A 26,983-nucleotide genomic window follows, 5' to 3' on the forward strand; every position below is an offset into this window, starting at 1 on the left:
TATATAGTTTCAATATGTCAGTTCTCAACATTGTCGGTATCAAAGTCAACAAATAACAGAGAATGTGTTCAAAACTGAACAAAAAATAAATAAACCATCACATCATCAAATTAATATTTAGTAGTCCTGCCATTGGCACGTAGTAGAGCTCTAATCCTGGCTGGCATGTTCCCCACGAGCCTTTGACACTGTTGAGGGGTAATCTTGTCCCATTCTTCTTGAATTACTGCTTTTAATTCTTCTAAATTCTTTGGTTTATGCTTTGAAACAGACAGGCTCATGTCCGGGGATTGAGCTGGCCACTCTAAGACCTGGATACTGTGCTCCTGCAGCCAAGTTCTACTGGCCTTGGATGTGTGGCAAGGGGCATTATCTTGTTGAAACATCCAGTTTTTACCTCAACGGAACAGTGCACGCGCAGAAGGGAGCATGTGGGTTTCGAGAATGGTACAATACTTGGTAGAGTTCAATGTGCCATCACAGACAGTGAGATGACCAACACCAGCAGCACTCATGCATCCCCAAACCATGATACTGCCTACATGCTGGAGATAATGCTTTGCCTGGCTTTCTGCGTACCCTCACATTAGTAGGAGGAAGATAAAGCTGGAAAGTGGACTCATCTGACAACAAAATCTTTTTCCAATTCCTGGCTGCCCAACGACGTCGGGCTAACCTCTGTCTCTCACTGATCAGGGGCTTCTTGATAGCCTTGTAGGACCTTAAGCCATGATCTACAAGTCGGCCACGTACAGTGCGGGTGGAACACTGGACACCAGTTTGGTTTGACCACTGCTGCTGAAGCTCCTGTGATGTCATTTGGCGGTTTTGCCTGCACATGCGGATCAGGATGCGGTCATTTCTTGCTGAAGAAACCCTTGACCCAGATCTTGGTTTGTCTTCCAAGCTGTTGGTCTGTATTTCTGCAGAGTGTAGCCAACTGCTGAAGGACTGCATCTGCACTTCCTGGCTATCTGGCGGCAGCTGTACCCTTCCTGGCTGAGAATCTTTATCTTCAGGCGTGTTTCCTGCGTTAGGTTCCTTGTTTCAGCCATTTTTGTGTCTAAAGAACTTTCAAATGTGCTGGCTTTATGTAGACATAAAGCTTGGCAACAAAAATTGTGTCTTTTAATAAAAAGAACGACCTTCATCACTGGTACCAAAATGACCCAATACTCAAAATTTCTCATGTATTTTTATAGAACCAATCAATTTTAAGTTTTTAATGGCTTTTTTTTTAGGATTTATTTAGTATTTTGGCTGTGACTGTACTAAAAGAAATTGCACTTGAAGACCTAAGAGTGATTCTTAATGCAATATTTCACAAATGCATGGGGTGTCCGAAAACTTTTTTCCACCACTGTGTAAGTATGACACATTTAAATTATCAAATGCAAAAGCATGAGGTACATCATTCCTTATACTTCAATCAAAAAAAAAAAAAAAAAAAAAATCGAAGCTGCACTCCCGTTTTTTTTGGGGGGAGGCCTTAAACGTAACACTAACCCAACGAGCGCACTCAGAGCCGCTCTGAGTCTGGTGTCAGAGACACTTCTGATGCTCTGAGTTGCACATCGGTTTGATTGTGCTGCAGTGTGCACCGAGGGTTTTAATTTAAGGTGCTCACAGACTCGGGCGCACTATAAGCAGAGCGGACTCCGCAAGGAATGTCCGCAGTCATTCGGGCTTCCATAGTCGAGCGCACTTCCGCATTGTAGTTTCCTGTAAAAATGTCTGTGAAACACTACATTACCCCCAATTCTTGCGCGTTTCTGTCATGGCGATGTGAAAAATACATGCCGAGCAGTCTTTTCAATGACACTGGTGCGCAGAGCGGAGTCCACGCGGTCATAAAATCTGACGTTCGCTTTTAGTCCGCGCCGACCTCCGCGGAGTCGTCCCCCCCCCCCCATCGTCGAATGCTTCGAATTAAATTCATTCTGAGCTCCGAAGCTTTGAATGTCCAAAACTGGAGTCGAAGGTCAGCCCTACTACAAACACTTAACGTTTTAGTATGTACTGTTGCTGATGTTTTTACCCCATACAGTTTAGACATCATGATAGGTACTCACAAACTTGAGCATGTTCCAGTCAAATACATAGTCATAAGAGAAGCCCTGTCTGTGGAATAGGTTCCTGAAGAGCTGCCGGAGGTAGGAGTAGTCTGGCTTGTCATCGAAGCGCAGGGAGCGACAAAAATTCAGGTAGGTTGCAAACTCAGCTGTGACAAAGATAGAGAAAGTATTTCTCAGGTGATGGGAGTCACTGACTGTTCCTGTTTATTATTGGTAAATACAGACTTATGAAAACATTTTACAATCATTTAAAAATTAAAAAAGCCCAAAATAAGTTGAGACTCACAGGGGTATCCCTTGCAAAGCACCTCAATGGGGGTGGACATTTTCTTCTCACTGATTCGTTCATACTTCTGCCTCTTGGTCGCAGCCTTGAGGCCTTGCCAAGGCAACGAGCCCAGATTAAAATACATTAGAACGTACCCCAAGGATTCCAGGTCATCGCGCCTTGATTGCTCTGTCAAGGAAGACAACAGACAAGCAGAAAGATCAAGAGAAGAAAAAAGTGTCCCTACTGCTCTAATGTAGAAAATACAACTAAATTCAGTGTCTAAGAAATGCAGCAATGTGACATGTCAGACAGGGTTATTAGGTGTGAGATTTTTATCTATTTTTTTCTATTTTACCAATCCCCAGATGTGTGTTGATTGAGGCGTAGCGTGCAGTGCCAGTCAGGTTCTTATTCTCGCGGTAGGGGATGTGCTGGTGTGTGCGTGCATCACGATATTTTTTAGCCAGGCCAAAGTCGATAATGTAGACCAGGTTGCCCTTTTTACCCAGTCCCATCAGGAAGTTATCAGGCTTCACATCTCTGTGGATGAAGTTCTTGGAGTGAATGTACTCAATGCGACTGATCTGAAGAGAAGAACGAAAAAAATTTGGTCACTACACCATGTTAATGAGAAGACATTTAGCAAGCACCGGCTTAAAAGCTGACCACCAGTTTGACAACCCCACACACACTTTTCTCCAATAGCTCCCTCTGTACACCACAATCATGTCACATTTTGAGAGATGACAAGGGCAAATTTTGCGAGTTTGCTGACTAAATTCGATGACCGTGATGTGGACTAGAGCCTATTAAAGGGATAGTGCACCCAAAAATGAAAATTCAGCCATTATCTACTCACCCATATGCTGATGGAGGCTCAGGTGAAGTTTTAGAGTCCTCACAACACTTGCGGAGATGCAAGGGGAGAGAGGTTAGCAACACAACTCCACCTAATGGAGGCTTACGGCGCCCCAGATTCAAACGTCCAAAAACACATAACTGAAACCACAAAATATCTCCATACTGCTTGTCCGTAGTGATCCAAGTGTCCTGTAGGCCCGACATAAAAAGTTGTTTGGAAAAATGTCATCTGAACTCTGTTCAGTTAGAGCTACAGGCTACAATGAGGCTAAAAACAGTTCAAAGAGTTCAAATGACATTTTTCCAAACAGCTTTTTATGTCCTTGACCTGAGCCTCCATCGGCATATGGGTGAGTAGATGATGGCTGAATTTTCATTTTTGGATGCACTATCCCTCTAAGTGTCATTAAATGCTTATTTTCAAGCTATTCTACAACAATTTTCACTTCATTATGTTTTCGTAATGATTAACATTTCAATTCTTTTGTTTTCACAGTGTTCAAAGTTTTGGGGTGGCTGTGGCTCAGGAGGTAGAGCAGGCCATTCACTAATAACAGGGCTGGTATATATCCCTGGCTCCTCCTGTCCATGGATTCTAGGATACTTGTGTGTGTGTGTGTGTGTGTGTGTGTGTGTGTGTGTGTGTGTGTGTGTGTGTGTGAGTGAGTGAGTGAGTGAGTGAGTGAGTGAGTGAGTGAGTGTGTGTGTGTGTGTGTGTGTGTGTTTAAATTGAGTAGGCAGTCTTACCATCTGATCAGCGAGCAGCAGGACTGTCTTCAAGCTGAACTTGCGGGAGCAAAAGTTGAAGAGATCCTCCAGGCTGGGCCCCAGCAGCTCCATCACCATCACATTGTAGTCACCTTCTGCTCCACACCACTTAATTGTTGGAATGCCCACTGCAAAAACACGACAGTACATGCAATTACGATGGCAAGGACACAAAAACATAGTCAATAACACTAGGGCTGTAGTCAACCAAAGAAAATCTTGGTCGACTAAAGTCGCACATAATCTTCAACTAATTGATTAATCGTGGTAAAAACAAATCTGCACGTTGTTTTTACTTCTACGGTGGTGTGTCTGTGTCACTCTGCAGTTACACCTCCAAAACACTAGTCGGTGGTGGAGGACTTGTGTTAAGTGCTGTAAAGGTTTGTTCAAATCAAATTTTATTTATATAGTTGATTCAAAACACACATTAAATATGGCTTAATAGAGACAATTTCAAACACAAGTACGCAAATCAGCTTCACTATAAATCGCAGAACTGACAAACACTTGTCTTTATCTGGACACATTTCCCCCACCAATACAACATGCTAACGTTATTAGCACAAGTCTATGGCATTTTACACTGTATAATCTTTTCCTCTTCTCATGTAAAACCAGGGACAACAGCAAACATGTAACAAAGGTAACGGTACATAATTTGGCTCCATTACAACTCACAACATTCACCGACAAAATAACTGTCTTATACTAAACACTTTTTCCAAGCAAATACAACATGCTTACATTTTTAGCGGCAGCCTATGGCATTTTACATGATATACATTAGCCTAGCGACGAGCGGAGATTTCCTCTGCTCATTTGAAGCCAGGATAAATCCCTAAGTATAAATCCCTTAAGGATAGATCACACACGACTTAAAATGCTATTTTAATGGAGGCCTTACTGTATTCACAATTTATTGTTTCTTATCTGTGAAATACAAGTAAATACAAGCTTTGTTTCCACTGAGGGAAATGGTTTCAGCTTACAGAAACTGACAGGAGGTCTGCGTCACCACAATGCTGAGCTGAGGGTGGGCGAGTTCAACTTTCTGTCAACAATGGGGGTGTTTTGAAAACAGTCCCATTTTCACAGGTAACTTAGCCTGTCCCCCCGCCACAGGAAATAATGGATTAATCCTGGAAAGCTGTTGATGTAGCACTTTTCTCCTTATGAAAGTAACAAGGCGATTATTCGACCAATGAGAATTTGGTCGGACGAGAGCATAGTGACCAAATAATCGACTAGTCGACCAGGAGACTACAGCCCTAAAAAAAAACACCTCTTGATGATATATTTAACTTACTGAAGACTGGGCTGAAACAGGCTAAACTCTCTTTGAGAGCCAGCAAAATGAAAAATACGTTTTCCCAGTTTTAACCTTGTATCCCTATGTTACCTGTTTATTTATTTTTTTGTTATATGCTAAGTAAGGTTTTTTTTTTTGTTTTTTTTTTTAAATCAGTACCATAGTATTAACATCAAAATCCCCATCCTTCCTCTTCCTGTGAAACGGTTCTAAATATTTAATGACTGTCCTGGACTCAGAGGCATTTACAAGTTCATCCAATCAAATCAGTCTTTTGGCAACTACCGAGCCACAAATCACACTTCACTGTTTGTGGGTTGTAACTAACAGAGCAATGTGGAGAGAGACAGGAAGCGATGTGTATTTGGATATCAGGGGGCAAAACCTTTGTCGTCATGTCCAAAACAATGTGTCAGATTCATTCATTCATCTCTCCCTCATTCAACCTTTAAACGACAAATGGTGCTGCGTTAAAACTCCCTTAAGTGTTATACAAGTGGACTGTATTATAATACAGCTGGATTTATTTACTGATGATTTGGTAACACCTTTGACACACCCACCAAACAAGAGAAAACATATCTCAAAACCCACTGCACACCATTTTACACTGTTTCAAGGAAACATGTTTGTCAACCCAGTAACTGTAGTGTGCACCATTTTCAGATCTGACGTGTCCCAGTTGAGGGAGATGTGGAGCCAACAGTCCACTGTAGCTCTGCATTTCACTGAACTCTAAACCCACCCAATTTTTAGCAGTCCAATCAAATGCAAAGAATTTGATTTAAATTCCTCTTGTAACTGTACGCAGCACAAATATTCAGTCTTACTGGGAAATGTGTCACAGTACAGAAGATAAAGACTAATTTCCCTTTCACTGGGACTTTAACCCTTTCACCCTTAGCTGCTGATATCCTCAAGTGACATTAGTACTTATTTAGCTTTCGCATCCCTGTTACCCAGTACTCAAGTTGTAAAACAAACAAAAAAAAAAAATCAGGGAGGATGGTGGATTTTATCACATGGGGACATAATTTGTGCTGATGACAGCGCGGAGGGTCTGCCATAGCATCACTGCTCTCACATAGTTAGGGTCAAATGCACAGGACAAGTGCAAAATCATTTCTTCTTCTTCTACTTGGGTCAACCGATGATACTAATAATAATCAAAGTCAATTTTGATTTTAGAATATTGAATTATAGTGTATTTTTCAAAAAAGCAGTTAGTGGTATATGATTAAAACTGGTATCTAAGGGTTAATTTTTAACTGTGATTAATTAAATCATAAATTAAACAAGAACCCCTTCATGAAAACAATGAAAAAGAAATTGGGAAAAAATGTTGATCTTTATTGATACAAATACAAATATTGGAGGTTAAAATTCCCACCTTCAGGGCATGGAGTGCAAATTGAAACTTAAAATATAAAAATACAAATAATACAAAATGCATAGAACCAATTCTATGGCTGCCTACCCCACTCTCCCCTATCTCATAAAAGTTTCCAGAGATTTTCATAGTCATACTTTTTGTTCTCATTATTTGTTGCCCTTGCTTGCTGGCCATAGTTATCCTCTATGTGAAGAAAACAAGCTCATTACGGTTTTGTTAGAATGACTGAGCAGAAATCTTATGCAAGCACATGACATTACTCTTCCAGTTGATTTTTAAGAAAACTACATATTTTCCTGAAAATGCCCAACATTCAAGTGTGGATTAAAAAAAACCCACTGAAGATAAAATAGTTTTGGGGCTGAAAATAATTTCTCACCTTCCTTTTAATATCACTGTTTAACCCTTTGGGCCCTAGGCCTTTTTAGGGTATTTTTCCTGCCTTTACTTTTAAGCTCATGTCACAGTCATTATAAAGGCTACATACACAATGCTCTATCTTGTTTTTTTCAGGACAATCTGGGCTACCCAGATTTGCCATCACCACATGTCCTATGCGCCTGTATTTTATATTAATTTTTCTATGAATTTATACATCTGTATGACTAAATTCTTACATTTTTACATGTATCTCACCATAGCAAGTTGGAAGTTGACATATTCTGCCATATATGAAGAGGGGAGACTCTCTGGAATCTGGTAATATAAGAACCATGATGCTGGGACATTCTGTCACTTCACAGTTGTCCAAAACATGTGGTTTGTGCCAGGCGTACATGATAGCCAGTATTTTTTCATTATTGCAAGAAATTCCATTGACTCAAAAATGTGTTTTATCTGAAAGAAACATGCAATACTTACATCTAAGATAATAGAAAAATAGTAATAATATTATTCCTCACTATATAAAGTGACTGATAACAAGATCTGTATAATGGATTGTAAAGAAATTTATCAGGTTTTTATTTTGTAGACAATTGATCTGTATTTATAGCGTGATGGGATGACAGCACAGTGATGTGTGTGGTATCATTGGAAAGCTCTGGTCCTGCGCTTTCATGTGATATTCGTGGCATTTCTGTGCAAGCCTGTATTCGTGAGTAATCCATCCAAGAGTGATGTGTGTGCAAAGCTGTATGAAAGCTTTGTTATACATAATTTTAGTGTAACTTTATCTTTTTTTTTTCGCTATGAAAACATTGGACTACCGACAAGTGCTTGAGCTACGACGCACGGTTGTGGAGAAAATCCATAGAGAAGAACTGGTGTGAATTTGGACGCACTATGCGTTGTTCAGGCACTCTCTATAGGGCACAGGCATAACATCCATGGTGCAGTTCCCTGAGATATGATATAAAAATATCTTTGCATGTGTGCCCTTGCCCACAGTATTTTACTCGACATGCGTAAAACCAAAGGTAAAACTAAATGTTATATGATATAGCAGTAATACCACATTCATTCAAAAAAAGACACAAGGGATGGAAAGGGGGGATGGCAGTTTAAGAAGGGCGATGATTTTGACCGTTTTTATTTCAAGGGGGATGCCATCCCCCCTCAACTCGAGTGCTGCTTTTACCTGTAGTAGGGCTGCAACTGATGAATATTTTGATCAGTCAATTAATCTAATTTGTTGTATTATTTTTCCATTACTCAATAAATATAACAATTAATTTACCTAAAAATAAATATTATAAACTTATTTAAATATTATATTGAAATATCTTTTCTTAAATAAATGACAAAAATTGCCTATTTTAGGATTAACATCACTGCTGTGAAAAAATAATAATAATAAAAAAAAAAATACTATTTACAATAATGATAACAGACCCTATTTGCCAGGGGTCTGATCAGAAAAATACTGGACATCAAATTCAAAAGAACCACTGTGACACATGGATTAATTTAATCACCATGTATCATGATAGTCCTTTCCCTGAACTGGAAAATCAGAACTTAAAGGGCCAGTGTGTAAAATGGGTTGAAAACCGTTGGAAACAGTGACATCAGTGGTCAAATTCTAGATTGCAGGGCTCACTCACTCACCCCTCCCATCGGGTAAATGACGGTGGCCTCGTAGGGACAAAAAGCCTTGCGCACGAGTTTTTCAGGAGTAGGTCTATCTAGCGATGAGGTGAATGTTTATTTAGAAATCTAAACCATGTTACGATACTGTAATGAATCCCTCACGAGCAGGAGACCAGAGGAGCGTTCGGGAAAAAGGCCCGTTTATTTGAGCACTCCAGAAACTCCGGTAACACTCCACTCCGTCCCAAACTCTGACTCTTCTGGCGAAACAGACACACTTCATGACAATACACACATACTCGTTTACGATACTAAGTGGGGACCCCCCTCCCCTCTCTGCTCCGCCAATCTCTGGCCCGCACACTGACTGACAGCGTAGCCGGTAAACAGTGCTCAGCTGTTTATTTAGCCTAGCAATATCTCCGGACTATAGCAGCTGCACTGGACGACTTTGAATGCGATTTTGAAGAGTTTCTTGTAGCAGACACAGACCCAGAGCCATACCTGTTTGAGCCAGAGCACACAGATGAGGAACTCCATGTGTTTGATGCTGAGCGGGTGAGAAGAGAGGCTGAATGCACAGAATGGGATTCGCTACTGCTGCCATCGCTGGGGAGATATATCATCAGGAGGAAAAGCGCCGCAGAGAGTGCATCACAAGGAGTGAAGCTGCGTCTTCTTTTCCTCGCAGATGACGGTTCGGGTTCATTCTCTCCTGTTGCGTGGTAAGTGTGGTCCATTCGCAAACTTTATAACTAAAGAAACTTTTCACTACTCTCTATTGACGAACTACTAACACTGCTGTTTCCTACTCCTTCTTCCTTCCTTCCGCTGTCTTCGTTGGTTCATTTATACACGCGAAACGCGTTCTCTGGCTGGCTGGACTGTCCACTCGGTCTGCCGTACATACATGGCAGCGCAAGATGGCGACCTCTCTAAAGCAAGGCCCTTGCCAGCTATATATATATATATATATATATATATATATATATATATATATATATATATATATATATATATATAGACATTATGCTTTTATACATAAAATTATAAAATTACACAAAAAATAAAATTATACAAATATTACACATTGGCCCTTTAAGTACTTGGCTTTGAACTTAAAATGCTTATAACATGGATTTAATTCATCAGTAATATAGTTGATATTGCAGTTTAGATAATCAGTGGTAAATGTATTTTGGATCAGCGTGACATGAAAGTAACTGAAACCATTTACAGACTACTGTTGGTTTAAGTCATTTTCGTACGTGTGCATGCAGAAAATATGAAACGGCCAAATCACAACATTAGGTCACACATGGTGTAACATTAGCAGAAAGTTTAAGTGACTACTAACAGAAAGATTTTCTGGGTGTTGATAATCCAAAAAGTCGGCAGGACAGTGCCATCAGCTGTCATCTAAACAAAGGGCTCCGTGCTGCTTTCGCTTCCAGTGTCTGTGCAAAGCAGTTGTACTACTGTGAGAAGTCATTTCCAATTTGTGAGCGAGATTTTTTTGCTGCAGCTTCTTCTCCAGAAGAATCCATGCATTAACCAGGTACAGGTCACCAAAGCCACATTGTCTCCATCTTGTAGACATGCAGTGGCTTGCATGGCTCCATAAATGAGTGACTACTGGCTTTTAATAGTGGGAATAGCAGTAGCAGCAACAACGTTGTCTGTATGAACACAGCAGGCGTACAAGTCGCATCAGTTCAGCAAGGTAGCTGTCATGCGCTGCTCATGCAGGGAGTGTGTCCCAGGTGTGACGTGATTGCAACATGCCGACACACCTTTTGCATATCGATGTATTTCTGTAAGTGAGGACGTTGATTATGTTGATGAATTGCCCCAGCCCTAACCTGTAGAACTATTTATCAATCCAGATTATTTTGGTGTGAGAGGTGTTGGGGTCATCACTCAAAAAAAAGGGAAAAGAAACAAATTACACAATGCTCATTACTTTTGAAAACACATTACTTCCTTGTAACTTAAAGCAACACAATGGAGTTTTTGAGCCCTCAAAATATATATCCAAGATCCTTGTGATGGTACATCAACTCACAATAGGTTGGATGTCACCTCTGTCATTGCTTGAGAGCGTCTGTTTCACTTGCATTGGCACTATGCAGTTTCAGGGTTCGGGTAGGAACCCGGACACAAAAAAAGACTACAAAATTTGGCTGCTTCACAGCATACGTCATATCCCCCTCCTCTCTTTAGAGTAGTGTAGCTGAACCAAGGTGAACGAAGTTAAACGTGGTTGTCATGGCTGAAGCAACAAAGAAAAGGAAGAAGGTGAAGGTGTTGTCCAAGGAGACAAAGAAAACGGGGGAGCAATAAAACAAGAGCTTGAACAAGGATTAATATTGGCCCGGCTTTCACACGCTGTTGAGAGCTGAAAGAGGAGGAGGGATGCCCGACTGATGGTGACCTGGCGCTATTTAGAGATGCACCGATCCAGCTTTTTCAGTTTCGATACCGATCCCGTTGCTGTGGCTTTGAGTATGAGCCGATATCCAATTCCATGGTTGACCTTAAAAGCTATACCTTTACATGCAGAACAGAAAAGACTAGAGTCATCAGGCATTGATGACTACACAGTTCTTTCCTAAGATAAAATGAAACAGATGAATGCAATGATGAACTATTTATTCTTAACAAAAATAAACAATTGTGCAACAGCAGTTGAAATAGTGTGAAATACCTCTACACAGCAGATTCTCTCCTTCACTCCATGACGTAGCTCACGTCGCAATAGATTTAAAGGGAAAGAATTGCCTCAGGTATAGGTTGCATTTTCAGATACCCCATCCATCTATTTTGATGATATTGGGGCCGATATTCGATCCAGATATCAGATCGGTGCATCCCTAGCGCTGTTACTGCTGTTACCCTCTACTTAAGAGACTCACTGTCTGCAGGTCAGCTGCCTCAGGTACATAAAGTGTTAGCCTACATACAGACAGCTTTCATTTTAGTTTGTCATTAACAGTTTGCTGTTAGCACCGCGAACGCGATGCGCTTGTGTCGACCGTGATCGTAAATCATAATAGCGGTGAATGAGAGACTGTGGACAGAGCAGATTGAAATATGGCTTTCTACATGCTGATCACATGTACTGATAAAGTATGAAGAAGGTCAGCCCTGACATGCAGAGAGCAACTCATTTCTGAGTTTCGAAAATGAATAAATAAATATCGGCCTAATCATGTATGTACAAAATACTATAAGGCTACTTTACCTGTTCTGAAGACATGATGATCACACATTACACATCCAGCTTCAGGAAGTTCACCGGTATCGTTGGCTTGTCAACAAATGCACGAGCATTAAGATTTTTGTGACAGTTGTAACAGACAATACCGTTTATCATCTGTAGGGGGACCCCGTGAGGTAAAAAGCGTAATCCTCCATTGTGTTGCTTTAATTGCCACTTATATATATTGCCATAAATATTAGACTTGTACCGATTACAATTTTTTGGGCCGATTTCTGATTTGCAGAGTGTTTGGATGGCAGATTCCGATTTTGGCCGATTCCAATTTCATTTTTTTCAAACCAGTTTACAGCACACAAGATGTTGCAATATTTTCTATCTTTGCGTTATTAGAACATTTTAACCAAGATACAACCAGCCTTTCAATAATCATCTCAAACAAACAAACAAAAACAGTGACATCACATGTCCTTTTTGCTCAAACTTCAGGTACAGTATTAAAATAAATGAGCAAAAAAGGCATACATAAATACGACGGAGTATTAGGGCCACATTGAAGACAAAAAAAAAAACAAAAAAACAAACAAAAAAAAAAACGGAGATTTCGAGAATTAAGTCGAAATATTACGAGAAAGAACTCATAATATTTTGAGAATAAAGTCATAACTGAGAAAAAGTCATATTACGAAAATAAAGTCAAAATATTATGAGATTAAAGTCGTAATATTTCAAGAATAAAGTCATAACAGAGAAAAAGTCCTAATATTACGAGAATAAAGTCAAAAACTTATGAGATTAAAGTCGTAATATTTCGAGAATAAAGTCATAGCTGAGAAAAAGTCATAATATTACGAGAATAAAGTCGTAATTTAACGAGATTAAAGTCATAATATTACGAGAATAAAGTCGTAGTTTTTAAGGAAATAACCAACAACAAACAGAATATCAGATTGTCTTTCATGCCGTTCTAAGTAGCCTACTTAATTAGGTTCGGAACCTGCACCGTGCCGGTTCTGTCAGTTGAAACTCCGGGCCCAAACATGCATTCATTTGGGGACAAGTTAGTGGTCACGTTACTCGTTCCCCAGGTGAAGGACCCCGGACACATAGCCTACAGTAAATTTCTATTTCTCAAGACAAGTTATATATCTGTTAGGGCTGCTCAATTAATCGAATTTTAATCGTGATTACGATTTTGGCTCCAGACAATCTCAAAATTCATATAATCGAGGAAAAACGATTATTTGGTGTTTCCGTTCTGAGATGCGCATGCACAACTCAACTGCTACGCCCCCGCCCCCGCGTGTGTGGACAGTGGAGATCCAGGCTGGTGATTTAAGCACGTGTAAAGATGACAGAGGGTGAGGCTGAGCAGCGTCGCTTGGTTGATAAAAAAAGGTAGAACCACTTAATTTATTGAAGTATCTGTCACTTATTGTATTTTATTTATTTCTTGTTTTCAAAAGATTGAGTGCAGTAGCCTACAACAGTTTAGGGTCCGACATTAACGGTTGCCCGAATGCCCGGGGCAAGTAAAAATATCCGGCGGGCCAGCAGTCCCTGCGCAGACATGCCCGATTGGGCAAGCAGCACCGACTCGGATTTTTTATTTTTATTATTTCTAATTGCAGGGCAGGAATTATACCACGGCCAAACGGCCAGTGCCAAGGAGTCCCCGGTGTGTGGCCGTAATGCCCCTGCTACCCATACGGCCAGTGTAGCATGCCTTGTTTTTTATGACAAACAGCATAGCAAGGCTACGGCTAAGTTAACATAACGTTACTGACACTCCGAGACACATGCACACACACATAACGTTACCGGACAGCCTCTCAGTCCTTAGCCGCTAACGTTAGCTCATGTTAGCACAGTTACCACACAGAAACTTTTACAAAGGGTCATAATGTGCTTCTAGTGACTGTCAAATCGCCAGCGAAAGATGTTTACACTGCGTACACGGAGATGGGACAAAGATCCTCTGAGAAGGAAGATGGTTCACTCTGCTCTGCAGCCAGGAACAAACTGGGAGGCAAAGATCATCTCTATGGAAGAGGGCTCACTTTGCTGCAGGATTCACCAAAAGGTTTTTTTGTTTTTTCTTTTAATAAATTGAACACACATTAACCCTCTGCGGTCCAGAACCGCGCCGGCGTGTCAAAATCACGTGACCGATTTGAGACGACGTAGCAGCAACACGCAGCCTCGCTGAGTCTCTGTTTCATTTTGTGTGGAAAGTGCAAACTTCAAACTTTGTACCACTTTTTAAATCGTCTTGATAGGCCATATAAAACCGGACTTATAATAAATAATAAACGCCATGATTTTCCTGAATATTGTTGTCACGTTTGATCCGTGTTTGATGCAGGAAGAAACGGTAAAAACGGGCCGTTCGGCCTGACGAAAGTGCTGAAGGCAACAGCAAAAAACAAAAAAACAAAACAAAACGACAACCCCTTTCCTATTGGTTGAAAAATGCACCACGTAAACCAATTACAAAATTGTATAGCAACCCACATCATTTGTTGCTGGGGGAGAGGGGGAAGTTGTGGGAGTGACAGCAGCGAGAGAGACTGCAGCGAGAGAGACAGCGATCGCGATCACAGATAGAGTTGGGATTTGTGACGTTTAGCGTGTTTGGAGTGTATAGTTAGTGTGTGGTGTAGTGTGTTTTGGAAGAGGAGAGAGGAAAATGAGCCTCCAACGACCGCATTGAGCGGTACTCGGAGGTCCGCACAGAGGAGCGGACGGTGTGGCAGGGCATGCCCACCAGGTCCGGATCTCCGTTTGCTTAGGCAGCAGAGCCACACAGTGTGTGTCACTCCTCCTGTTGTCCTACTGTTATGTCCTCCTCCTGTAGTGTGTTGTGGTGGACAGGAACTGTTTTTTAGAGTGGCACAAATAATTTGTGTAAAAACACGTAGGAGAAAAGCAAGCACTCTAAAAATAAATCCCCTAGAAAGGTGCACGACCAAAAACAGTGACAAACAGACGTTTCGACAGAAGAAGACTTTCTGTCAAAACGTCTGTGTTTCTGGTACTGCCACCCAAGTTGGTTTATTAAATTTACCAAAAGGACATTTGTGAGTGCTGGCATTTTTCCCTTTGACAAATAATTTGTGTGGCATCTGATTGTTTTGTAAGTAGGCTAGTTGTCCAAAAACGCCTGAGGCATTGCTTGTATTTTAATGTAAATAGTTATGTATAACATTGTTGTTTGCTAAATTAGGACATATGTGTTTGAAGTTTACTTTTATATTACTTTTAATTTATATTTTTATTCTAAGTTACAAAAATGGTTCGTTAGACATGTTTGTGGTTTTCACAGTAAAAAATCTAACTTTTTCCTACTCGGATTTTATGTTTTTGTGTGATTTTAGTTCCAGTTTGTTAATACAGTATGTCAAAATGAAAAAATAACTGTAAAGGCACACAGGTGAGGTTGTGCTGAAAAGAATGATACCAAACAAGGCAAGGTAAATAGTTTTTTAAGGTGAAATTTAAAGGTAAAATGAAAAGTAGTCAAAAACGGCCAATTACCCCCTAGACCCCACAGGGTTAAAGAACATACAAGATTCTGTAGAGAATTAATACATATAATACAATACAATAAACAATGTCTAATGAAATGAAGGAAGAGGATTTTTTAAAGGCAAATAAAATATTTGGAATACACCTGTCAGTGACCCTGACCACTGGCATTGGCAAAGAACTGGAGTTGGTCCCCGGATGCTGCACTGCAGCTGCCCACTGCTCCCAGTGTATACAGTAGGATGGGTCAAATACAGAGGTCAAATTTCGTTTCAATGTATGTTATGTGCTGAGAAAGGAAAATAAAGAATCTTCTTCTAATAATAATTTCTTAATAACTAGGAGATAACAAAAGAATAAAGAGATTTCAAAGACTTAAAAAATAAGGGACATGAATCAAAACAACAAGAAACGAGATATATCCCCAGTCATGCACGCCCAGTTTTAATAAACTCAGTGCTGTTTTTCAGCACATATATTGTTTTGTCTTCATTCAATGTAATTAGCACATATTGTTATTGCGCCATTTGTTTTGGCCTTGGTGCCCCACATTCTGGCCATGACGCCCCAATAAATTTGCATTTATCAAAGGCCAAAATGGCCTTGCCCTAAAAATGACTTAATTCCAGGCCTGTAATCGTGTATTTCCTCTCCTGTTTCTGTCCTCTGAGGGGCCAGTTGCAGTGTGCTGCTTTTTTATGTGCTGCTGCCTCCATTGGCTGATCATCTCTGCTGACGTAAGATATAAGTTATGAGCAAAAATATGCACCACACAGCCAGAAAAAGAACCTCTTAAGCAGGGCAAGTAAGAATTTAGATGGGGCAAGTAGATTTGAGAAGTACTTGCCTGACAGGGCAAGTAGGAAAAAACCTTAACGTCGGACCCTGCTACTAAATTACAAGATATTTTTATATATTTAACAGGAGAGTGTTTTTTAACATGTTCAATAAATGCTGTTCCAAACATGTTCAATAAATGCTGTTCCAAATTCAAAGACATAATCGTGTAAATAATCGTGATTTCAATATTGACCAAAATAATCGTGATTATGATTTTTTCCATAATCGAGCAGCCCTAATATCTGTAATTACCTTGTCCGCTTTCATTCTGTTTATATCTTAACAGGAGCTGGCCAGTACCGTGGTGGTGAAACTCTAAATCAATCGATCACCCACCACTTCATCACTGTTCCCATCACTATTTTAATATCTCCTTGCTTAGGCTAGTGTAATATTAATGTGCCTGCTGCGGCTGGATCTGTGAGCATTTGGTGGCTAAGAAGTGTGTAAAGAGTGGGTCAGCTCGATCTTACAATTCCTTCTTAGTTAAAGATCTTCTTAAGCTAAGAGCGATCTGGGAAACGAGGCCATTATCATGTCAACATACAGGGAAAATGAGTTTGACATTTAGCAGGAAAGCTAGAGCCATTTGACTACAGCTGACTTTATTACTGCTGTAGCATGATGTTATTAGGCTAAATATTACATTTCTAACAGTGTCTGAGCTGATTTATTGACACAGCATGCTTGTAGGCTGCGGTTTACAGAGGAAATAACGGGACGTGACTCAATCATGTGAAAATATCGTTAGTGAAACAGAAACAAGCATTAGTTAGGGGACAAGAGTCACAAAGACTCACGTATGTTAAAAGTTACTTAGGCTACAACCGGTGTATTTACTGTAGGCTATGTGTCCGGGGTCCTTCGCCTGTGGAACGAGTAACGTGACCACTAACTTGTCCCCAAACGAACGCATGTTTCTCTGAGGCCTATGTGTTTCACGAACGTACTTTATGTATTATGAAGAATGTCAGACTGGCCAGTCAGTGGCAGAGTTGGGCCTGGAGTTTCGACTGACACAGAACCGGCACGGTGCCGGTTCCAAACCTAATTAAGTAGGCTACTTACAAACGGCATGAAAGACAATCTGATATTCTGTTTGTTGTTGGTTATTTCCTTAAAAACTACGACTTTATTCTCGTAATATTATGACTTTAATCTCGTTAAATTACGACTTTAATCTCATAATATTTCGACTTTATTCTCGTAATATTATGACTTTTTCTCAGTTATGTCTTTATTCTCGAAATATTCCGACTTTATTCTCGAAATATTTCGACTTTATTCTTGTAATATTATGACTTTATTCTCGAAATATTCCGACTTTAATCTCATAATATTTGTACTTCATTCTCGTAATATTATGGCTTTTCTCAGTTATGACTTTATTCTCGAAATATTAGTTTTTTCTCGTAATATTTCGACTTTGTTCTCGAAATCCCCAATTTTTTTTTTCTTCAATGTGGCCCTAATACTCCGTCGTACATAAATAAAAACAAGGATAAATAAAATAATAATTCTTGGTGTATAGCATTTGTGGGTAATTTCTTGAATAGACAAAAATATCTCCTGTGGAAAAGTCACACAGGTCTTCAGGAAGCGCCCGCCAGTAAGCGCGCGGACACGCGTATCTTTGGCACACGGACACGCGCCTCGTCAGTTTCAAGCGGCACAGTGCAGCGGTGAGAGCTCCGCAGTTAAGTTTAACATGGACAATTAACAACTTTCTTCTTCTCTCTTTTGATGTGTGTGCGTGAATGATTAAGGTGAGAAGCAGCCCATGTTTCATTTCCTCACATCTCCCAAGCCGTGAGTTGCACATGTGCGTGTGTGTGCGCTGCTGATGTTACACGATGTCAATCATGCGATATGCCGGGAATTTGACCGGCGTTTTAAATTGGCATATTTTAGACTGACAGGCCGCTCGAAGGTCATGGCCGATCACGTAAAAACCAGCCTGATTCTGGGCACTGCCGATAAATCGGCGCAAGTCTAATAAATATGTCATCATTGGTGTATTATTACCTCCACTAATAATCTGACTTATTCTCGTAAAAGGAGAATTTCGGATTTGTTTGTACATTGTGTGGGTAAGTCGTCTGGGGGGGTTCCATATAGTTTCGCCATCTTGAGACTACATTCGCCAGCAAAGGGACATACATCTGGGTAGCCTTTCCCAGGTGGAAAGAGCTGCTGAAGGAGAAAGGTAACGCAATCACAGCAGCGCAGTTAGCAGCCAGCGCCACTAACAGCTGTTAGCCACTGTTAGCGGCGCAGTGATGCGAGGAAAAGGATGAGGTGTGTGAGGTTGAGCCACTTGTCAGTTTACGTGAGTGATTTGTTTGTTTCGATTTACACCTGCCCCCAACAGTCCTACGTTGTAAACACAGCCAGCATGGCAAGGAGGGGGTTTGTCAACTCACGTCGCGTGTGGCTGTATAGGGGCCTGAATGAATATTCCATGAAGTATCGGATGACATGGTTTCCTCACTGTTATCATAGCTTTTTGGTACATAGAGGCTACCGTTGATGCAATACGCATTGCAGTGAAGCACTACAGTGCACTATCCGTTTGAATGCAATATATCAATCAATCAATCAATCAATTTTATTTATAAAGCCCAATATCACAAATCACAATTTGCAGATCAGCATAATAAATTAACAGTACCCGTATGAGACAATGAGATAGAAAGAGAGAGCGAGAGAGAGAGAGAGAGAGAGAGAGAGAGAGAGAGAGATGCAGGTAATGACAGTAGCTAACAACAACATTATTGAAAGCAATAATATTATAGTTATAGTTCTGGCTACTGTGGTACAATATGTTGAAAATATATATTAATATCTGGCAGTATACCAGATGATTTCAACGTTAGATGGGAGAAATTCCTACACACTGTGGCTTTAAAAATATAATGTTAAACCTGCCCACATATCAGCACAACACAAGGCTCAACAGGAGAATCAAAACGTCACTGCAGGAGGCTATGAGTGCCTCAAAATTAAACTATATCATATAACAAAATCTTAAATAGGTTGGCTTTCCTAACACTACCTCATGCAAATACTAATTACCTAAAAATAATACATAACTAACCTTAAAGGCCTTAATGATGACAGACTCAAAAAAAGCATGTTTAAATGGTATACAAACTGCATTTAACGGGCCAAAAATACTCAAACACACTCACTTAAGTCATTTGCTCACTAAACCATAAACTTAGTCTGCATTCACACCAAATGTGGCATCGCAGAGAAAATGTCGCTCCTCCCATTCATCTGAATGCTGGTAGAATATGTATGCTGTTCTTATCTCACCTTATTTGGCAGATTGAATCAGACACTTCACAGTGTGCCAAACCACTCTGCGCAAGTCAAAAAGTTAGACTCTGGGGTGATGAGGAGAATGAAACTGAGCACACTAGGGCTGAGAAGTAGAACGCAAGTCAAATGAGACATGAGGATCCCAGTGCGTGTGTGAACTGATACGTCACCTCCTCCTTGCATCATCTTGTAGATCTTGCTCTCGATGTGGAGCTGGGGGTGTTTGGTCTTCACACATTCCAATTTAATCGCAACCTCTTCACCCACTGAAATGTCTGTGCCTGGAAAAAGACAAATGTTCAAGGTTCACTTCACCCAAAGTACAAGAAAAACAACCACTAACCAATATCATCAGCTGTTATACAGAAAGCCTCGATTTTATCTATTTTTTTGTTGCCTGTGATACAAAACTTTCAACCTTTACAACAACAGTGCTATTTGCATAAAAAATGAATGTACAGCTCTGGGATTAAGCATGAGAGACAGCTGTATGACTGCTACTATAAAAGTGTTGATACAGAATGCAGTGTGGGGAAAAACGAGAAGCAAGAACAACACTGAGAAAAGAACTGAGGAACAACAGACTAAGAGAGGAACAGCACAAACAAGGGAGCAACCTATTATATTATCTGGCCAATTACCGCCTGTGATACTCAGTATGTTTACAATTATCGTAACCGTACTTCTCTAATCCAATAGCCACTAAAATAAATTAATTGAAAAATAGGCTACTTTGGCTCTGGTGTAGCTGCCTCTGTCTTCACCTGCAGTAGTGTTGCACGGTATGCTGGTACCAACGGTAGACCGCAGTACTTAAACACCACGGTACATATGATACCATAATGTTGGAGTACCGTAGTACTACGGTACCTCATGGAACCACTACTGTGGGATAAGTTCAAAGTCCAATCACAAGAGGGTGAGTGTCCATGCGCCGTCCATTAACAGCGCGCGCTGGCCAATAACGGTGCGAGTTGGCCACCCGGCACTCAATATGCTGCTGCAGTGGTTTGTTTTTCATGTGACATGTCAGGTCTTAGCTGAGCTATTGAGTATCTTTAAGCAGTGAAAGTTATTATTTATTTATTTTTATTTCTAGGCTAGATTTGTTTATATATGAAACAGTGATTTGTTTTCCATAGAGCTCTACGGTGCGAGCATTTTACTCACATTTGCGACTAAAAATAGTTTTGTGCGAGCAAAAGAAATCGAGTACAGATTTCAACCAGCAGCAGAAACCAAAGGCGAATTCTGCCGGTTGTGGGTCACAGACACAAACAGGAATACGTATTCCTGTCAAATACCGCGGCCATAGTGCTCTGCGGCACAAGATAACGGCTTACAGGCGACCGAGAAGCCCGGCTCCAGGTCCAGCAAGTCTTCGTTGGTGTCATGACTACCCAGAAAAACAGCCAAGCCATGGCGGCACACAGGTAATGACGTGTCAGAGGAGAAACGAGCCATTCACATTTCTCTCAGTCAGTACGTTTACATGGACAGTTTAATTCCACTTTTAATCAGAATGAAAGGCCATTCCGATTAAAAGTGGTCATGTAAATGGTCATTCCGATTGAAAAATAGTTATTCCAACTGAAATTAAATCCAAATAAAAGGGGGTGGTTTATTCAATCAATCAATCAATCAATTTTATTTATAAAGCCCAATATCACAAATCACAATTTGCCTCACAGGGCTTTACAGCATACGACATCCCTCTGTCCTTAAGACCCTCACAGCGGATAAGGAAAAACTCCCCAAAAAAACCCCTTTAACGGGGGAAAAAAACGGTAGAAACCTCAGGAAGAGCAACTGAGGAGGGATCCCTCTTCCAGGACGGACAGACGTGCAATAGATGTCGTACAGAACAGATCAACATGATAAATTAACAGTAATCCATATGACAGAGAGAGAGAGAGAGAGAGAGAGAGAGAGAGAGAGAGAGAGAGAGAGAGAGAGAGAGAGAGAGAGAGAGAGATATGCAGGTAATGACAGTATCTTACAACAACATTAATGGAAGTAATAATATTATAGTTATAGTTCTGGTTACTGCGGTACAATATGTTGAAAGTATGTATTAATACCTGGCAGTATACATGTGTGACAATAATCATATGTGTATAATAACAGAAGAAGTATGACTAATGACTAATGATGGCAGCAGCAGCAGGAGGCATCTGGCGGGACCACGGCAGCAGCACAACCACACACGTCACGCTGTCCAGGCACCGCTGTGATATGAGTTAATCTGAGAGACAGTGGAGCACAAAGGCTCCGGAGAAGAAGCCGAGTTAGTGACATCCAGAATGGCCGGGTTAGCTAGATGCAGTAATAGGATACGAGAGAGAGAGAGAGAGAAGGAGAGAAGGGGCAGGTGTATTATAGAGGGGTCCTCCGGCAGACTAGGCCTAAGTCAGCCTAACTAAGGGCTGGTACAGGACAAGCCTGAGCCAGCCCTAACTATAAGCTTTATCAAAGAGGAAAGTCTTAAGTCTAGTCTTAAATGTGGAGACGGTGTCTGCCTCCCGGACCGTAACAGGAAGATGATTCCACAGGAGAGGAGCCTGATAGCTAAAGGCTCTGGCTCCTGATCTACTTTTGGAGACTTTAGGGACCACGAGTAACCCTGCGTTCTCAGAGCGCAGTGTTCTGGTGGGATAATATGGCACTATGAGCTCTCTAAGATATGACGGAGCTTGACCATTTAGAGCTTTATAAGTTAACAGTAGGATTTTAAATTCAATTCTGGATTTTACAGGAAGCCAGTGCAGAGAAGCTAAAACAGGAGAGATATGATCGCGTTTATTAGTTCCTGTTAGTACACGTGCTGCTGCATTCTGAATCAGCTGGAGAGTTTTTAAGGACTTACTAGAGCTACCTGATAATAGAGAGTTACAATAATCCAGCCTTGAGGTAACAAAAGCGTGGACCAATTTTTCTGCATCTTTTCGGGTCAGGATAGGCCTAATTTTCGCAATATTAAGCAGATGAAAAAATGCAGTCCTTGAGGTTTGCTTTAAATGAGAATTAAAAGACAAATCTTGATCAAATGTTAATACGAGGTTTCTACGGTAGTGGCAGGGGCCAGAGCAATGCCATCTAGAGAAACTATGTCATCAGATAAAGAGTCTCTGAGTTGTTTGGGGCCAAGAACAATAACTTCAGTTTTGTCTGAATTTAACATCAGGAAATTGGTGCTCATCCAAGTTTTTATGTCTTTAAGGCAATTATGGAGTTTAGTTAATTGATTGCTTTCTTCTGGCTTCATTGATAAATACAACTGAGTATCATCCGCATAACAATGGAAATTTATAGAGTGATTTCTAATGATGTTACCTAACGGAAGCATATATAGAGTAAACAGGATTGGTCCGAGCACAGAACTCGGAACTCCAAAACAAACTTTAGTACGTAAGGATGGTTCATTGCTAACGTCAACAAATTGAAAACGATCAGATAAATAAGATTTAAACCAGCTTAGTGCTGAACCTTTTAAGCCAATTAAGTGATCCAGTCTCTGCAGCAGAATTTGATGGTCAATTGTGTCAAACGCCGCACTAAGATCTAATAAAACAAGTATAGAGACGAGTCCTTTGTCTGAAGCAATCAGAAGGTCATTTGTAATTTTAACTAGAGCTGTCTCAGTGCTATGATGCACTCTAAATCCTGACTGAAATTCCTCAAATAAATTATTATCCTGGAGAAAATCACACAGCTGGTCTGCGACTACTTTCTCAAGGATCTTTGACATAAAGGGAAGATTAGATATTGGTCTATAGTTGGCTAACACCTCTGGATCCAGGGTGGGCTTTTTAGTAGAGGTTTAATTACAGCTACCTTAAAAGACTGTGGTACATAACCTGTTAATAAGGATATATTGATCATATCTAATATATGAGTGTTAACTATAGGTAAGACCTCCTTAAGTAGCCTAGTTGGGATGGGGTCTAAGAGACACGTTGATGATTTGGATGAAGAAATCACTGCAGTCAATTCTTGAAGAGAAATTGGGGAGAAGCAATCTAAATATATATTAGATTTTACAGCTGTGTTTGAGGTTAGATAGGTACTATCTGAGGGCAGGAGGTCATGAATTTTGCCTCTAATAGTTAGAATTTTGTCATTAAAAAAGCTCATAAAATCATTACTGCTAAGGGCTAAGGGAATACGAGGCTCAATAGAGCTCTGACTCTCAGTCAGCCTGGCTACAGTGCTGAAAAGAAACCTGGGGTTGTTCTTATTGTCTTCTATTAGAGCTGAGTAATAGTTTGCTCTGGCATTGCGGAGGCCCCTCTTATAAGTTTTGAGACTGTCTGTCCAGATTAAACGAGATTCTTCCAGTTTGGTTAATCGCCAATTCCTTTCAAATTTGTTTTAACTTACGGGTTTGACAGTTATACCAAGGAGCGAACTTTCATTGCTTTTTTTAACTTCTTTTTAAGAGGAGCTACAGAGTCAAGTGTTGTTCGCAGCGAGCCTACGGTGCTATCAACAAAATGATCAATTCGGGAGAGGTTAAAGTCGGCACGGGAAACCTCTGTTACTGAAGGTATTGGTATTGAATTTAACGACGAAGTAATCTTTTCCTTAAGTTTTGCGACAGCACTATCTGATAAACATCTAGTATAGTAACTGTTGCTGAGTGGCATGTAATCGAGTAAAAAGAAATCAAAAGTAATCAGATAATGATCCGATAGCGAGGATTCTGTGGAAAGACTTTTAGGTTATCAATTTCAATTCCATACAGAACTAGATCAAGGGTATGGTTAAAACAATGAGTAGGTTCATGTACACCCTGACTGAAGCCAATGGAGTCTAATAATGAGATAAACGCGGTAGCCAGGGAGTCATTATCAACTCCGACATGAATGTTAAAATCGCCTACAATAATAACTTTATCTGATTTAAGAACTAAACTGGATAAAAACTCTGAGAATTCAGATAAAAATTCAGAATACGGGCCAGGAGCACGGTACACTATAACAAATAAAAGTGGCTGCGAGGTTTTCCAGGTCGGATGTAAAAGACTAAGAACGAGGCTTTCAAATGAATTATAATCTAGTTTAGGTTTAGGACTGATTAACAGACTAGAGTTAAAAATGGCTGCAACTCCCCCTCCTCGGCCGCTGCCTCGGAATGTGGGTATTATTATGACTGGGAGGAGTGGACTCATTTAGACTGACATATTCATCTGGACACAGCCAGGTTTCAGTGAGACTGAGTAAATCAATATGATTATCTGATGTTAATTCGTTTACTAACACTGCTTTAGACGATAGAGACCTGATATTTAACAGTCCGCATTTAATTCTCCTGTTTTGTCTTTCTGTCACAGAAGAGGTTTTAATTTTTATGAGGTTGTTATGCACAACTCCTCTTTGTTTAATTTTAGATTTAGATAATTTAGGCGGTCAGGGGACAGACACCGTTTGTATAAAACTATTAAAACTATGGCTGGGTAACTGAACTAGAAGCTCAGAGAGGCGTTTAGGACTGCGACTCTGAGTCCTGATCTCAACTCTGGGTTGTCAGGGATTTAAATTACTAATAAAGTTTGCCAGGTTCCTAGAAATGAGAGCAGCTCCATCCAAAGTGGGCTGACTGCTCTCCTAATAAGACCAGGTTTTCCCAGAAAGTTTGCCAATTATTAACAAAACCCACATCGTTTGCTGGACACCACCTGGACAGCCAGCGGTTAAATGATGACATGCGGCTAAACATGTCATCACTGGTCAGATTTGGGAGGGGTCCAGAGAAAACTACGGAGTCCGACATCGTTTTTGCGTATTCACACACCGAAGCAATATTAATTTTAGTGACCTCCGATTGGCGTAACCGGGTGTCATTGACGCCGACGTGAATAACAATCTTACTGAATCTACGTTTAGCTTTAGCCAGCAGTTTTAAATTAGATTCAATGTCGCCCGCTCTGGCCCCAGGGATACATTTGACTATGGCCGCTGGTGTTGCTAACTTCACGTTTCTCAGAATAGAGCTGCCAATAACCAGAGTTTTGTCCTCAGCGGGTGTGTCGCTGAGTGGGGAAAAGCGGTTGGAAACGTGAACAGGCTGGTGGTGAGCCGTGGGCTTCGGCTTGGAGCTGTGCTTCTGGCGAACCGTAACCCAACCTCCCGGCTGAACGGGAGTTACCGGAGGACAGTTAGCAGAGGCTAAGGCTAGGCTATGTGGCTCCGCACCGGCTACAGGGGACTGGCTAACTACCGCAGCTGCTGAATGGTTTTCCATGGTGCGGAGCCGTTTGTCTTTGTCGTTATTCCGTTTGTCATTCCGAATGAAAGAATTTTGTGTGCATATATACACTCATTCCTTTTTAAGTTCATTCCGGTCTTTCTGCACATGCTCGTTTCCTTGCTCTTCTGGCGCAATGACGTATATAGCGCGCATAGCAACAGGCTGCATAGCAACGGGCTGAGATAGAGCAGTCGGACTCGTTGCACTCACCGGCTTCCATTCGCCACAGCACGGTCTTCTACCTCTCTTCTCCTCAACAGATGAAGCATTAGCAGAACAAGGTTGTTGTCGTACTGTTGTTTCAAGAATATAAGCAAAACACGCCCGAAAAAGGCACGGCGTCAAGCATCTGGAGCGAGTACTACAGTGTTTTCTTCCGGTAAACGTAAACACGTAACATCCGCCCCACCCCCTATCCAATCAGAAACCTTCCCTGCCCCAAACCTTGCACAGACCTGAATAAAGGCGATTAAACTGATCTCCCATGTAAACCCTCATTCGGAATGAATATTTCCCATGTAAACTACCTGGAAAAACTTTAATTCCGAATTATTTCATTCAGATTTATTTCATTCTGAATGAGAAGCCTTCATGTAATCGTAGCCACTGGCAGGTAACGGTCCACAAACCTCACCGCACTTAAGGGAAAGTTCCGTTTTTTACAACCTGGACCTTATTTCTGGCATTAAAGCAACCCTTAACTTTCTGAAAATTTTACACTTTTCTTTGTTTAGGTTAAAATGCTATTAATACGCTGATGGCACACTAGTTTTGTGTTGCTATGTGTGGTATTTATTCAGTTTTGGGAAATCACGATGTCTAGAAAGCATCAGTGGCTGCAGCTGACAGGGAGAGCTAACGTTAACACTAGCAGCAAAGCTAACATCAGGATCGCCATCCGTTAAAAGCCTCCCGTTGTCGGATACGACATGAAACTACTCCACTTAGCTCAATCATGTTGTAACTAAGACATCTGCTGGAGAATTTTTTTTTTTTCACAGACCACTTTGAGAGTTTAGTGAGTTATTACAGACACGGCTAACGGCTAACAGCTAACGGTTAGCCCAGCTAATCTACGATAACCATGTTATTAATTACACACAGAGAAAAT

At 40.8% G+C, this 26,983-nt stretch overlaps 1 protein-coding gene across 3 annotated transcripts in view; it reads right to left on the reverse strand.

The window, feature by feature from the left end:
* Positions 1-26,983, reverse strand: part of csnk1db (casein kinase 1, delta b) — a 70,393-nt gene that overhangs the window by 17,731 nt on the left and 25,679 nt on the right. For all 3 annotated transcript variants that reach the window (XM_049563916.1, XM_049563915.1, XM_049563917.1), the window contains 5 exons: positions 19,794-19,904; positions 3,955-4,103; positions 2,702-2,930; positions 2,362-2,532; positions 2,073-2,221 (listed from right to left, as the gene is read on the reverse strand). In XM_049563916.1, the coding sequence (XP_049419873.1) occupies positions 2,073-2,221; positions 2,362-2,532; positions 2,702-2,930; positions 3,955-4,103; positions 19,794-19,904 (809 nt within the window). The remainder of the gene's footprint in view (positions 1-2,072; positions 2,222-2,361; positions 2,533-2,701; positions 2,931-3,954; positions 4,104-19,793; positions 19,905-26,983) is intronic.

This window comes from Epinephelus fuscoguttatus, linkage group LG20 (genome assembly GCF_011397635.1).
Source record: "Epinephelus fuscoguttatus linkage group LG20, E.fuscoguttatus.final_Chr_v1".
In the NCBI taxonomy this organism is placed as follows: Eukaryota; Metazoa; Chordata; class Actinopteri; order Perciformes; family Serranidae; genus Epinephelus; species Epinephelus fuscoguttatus.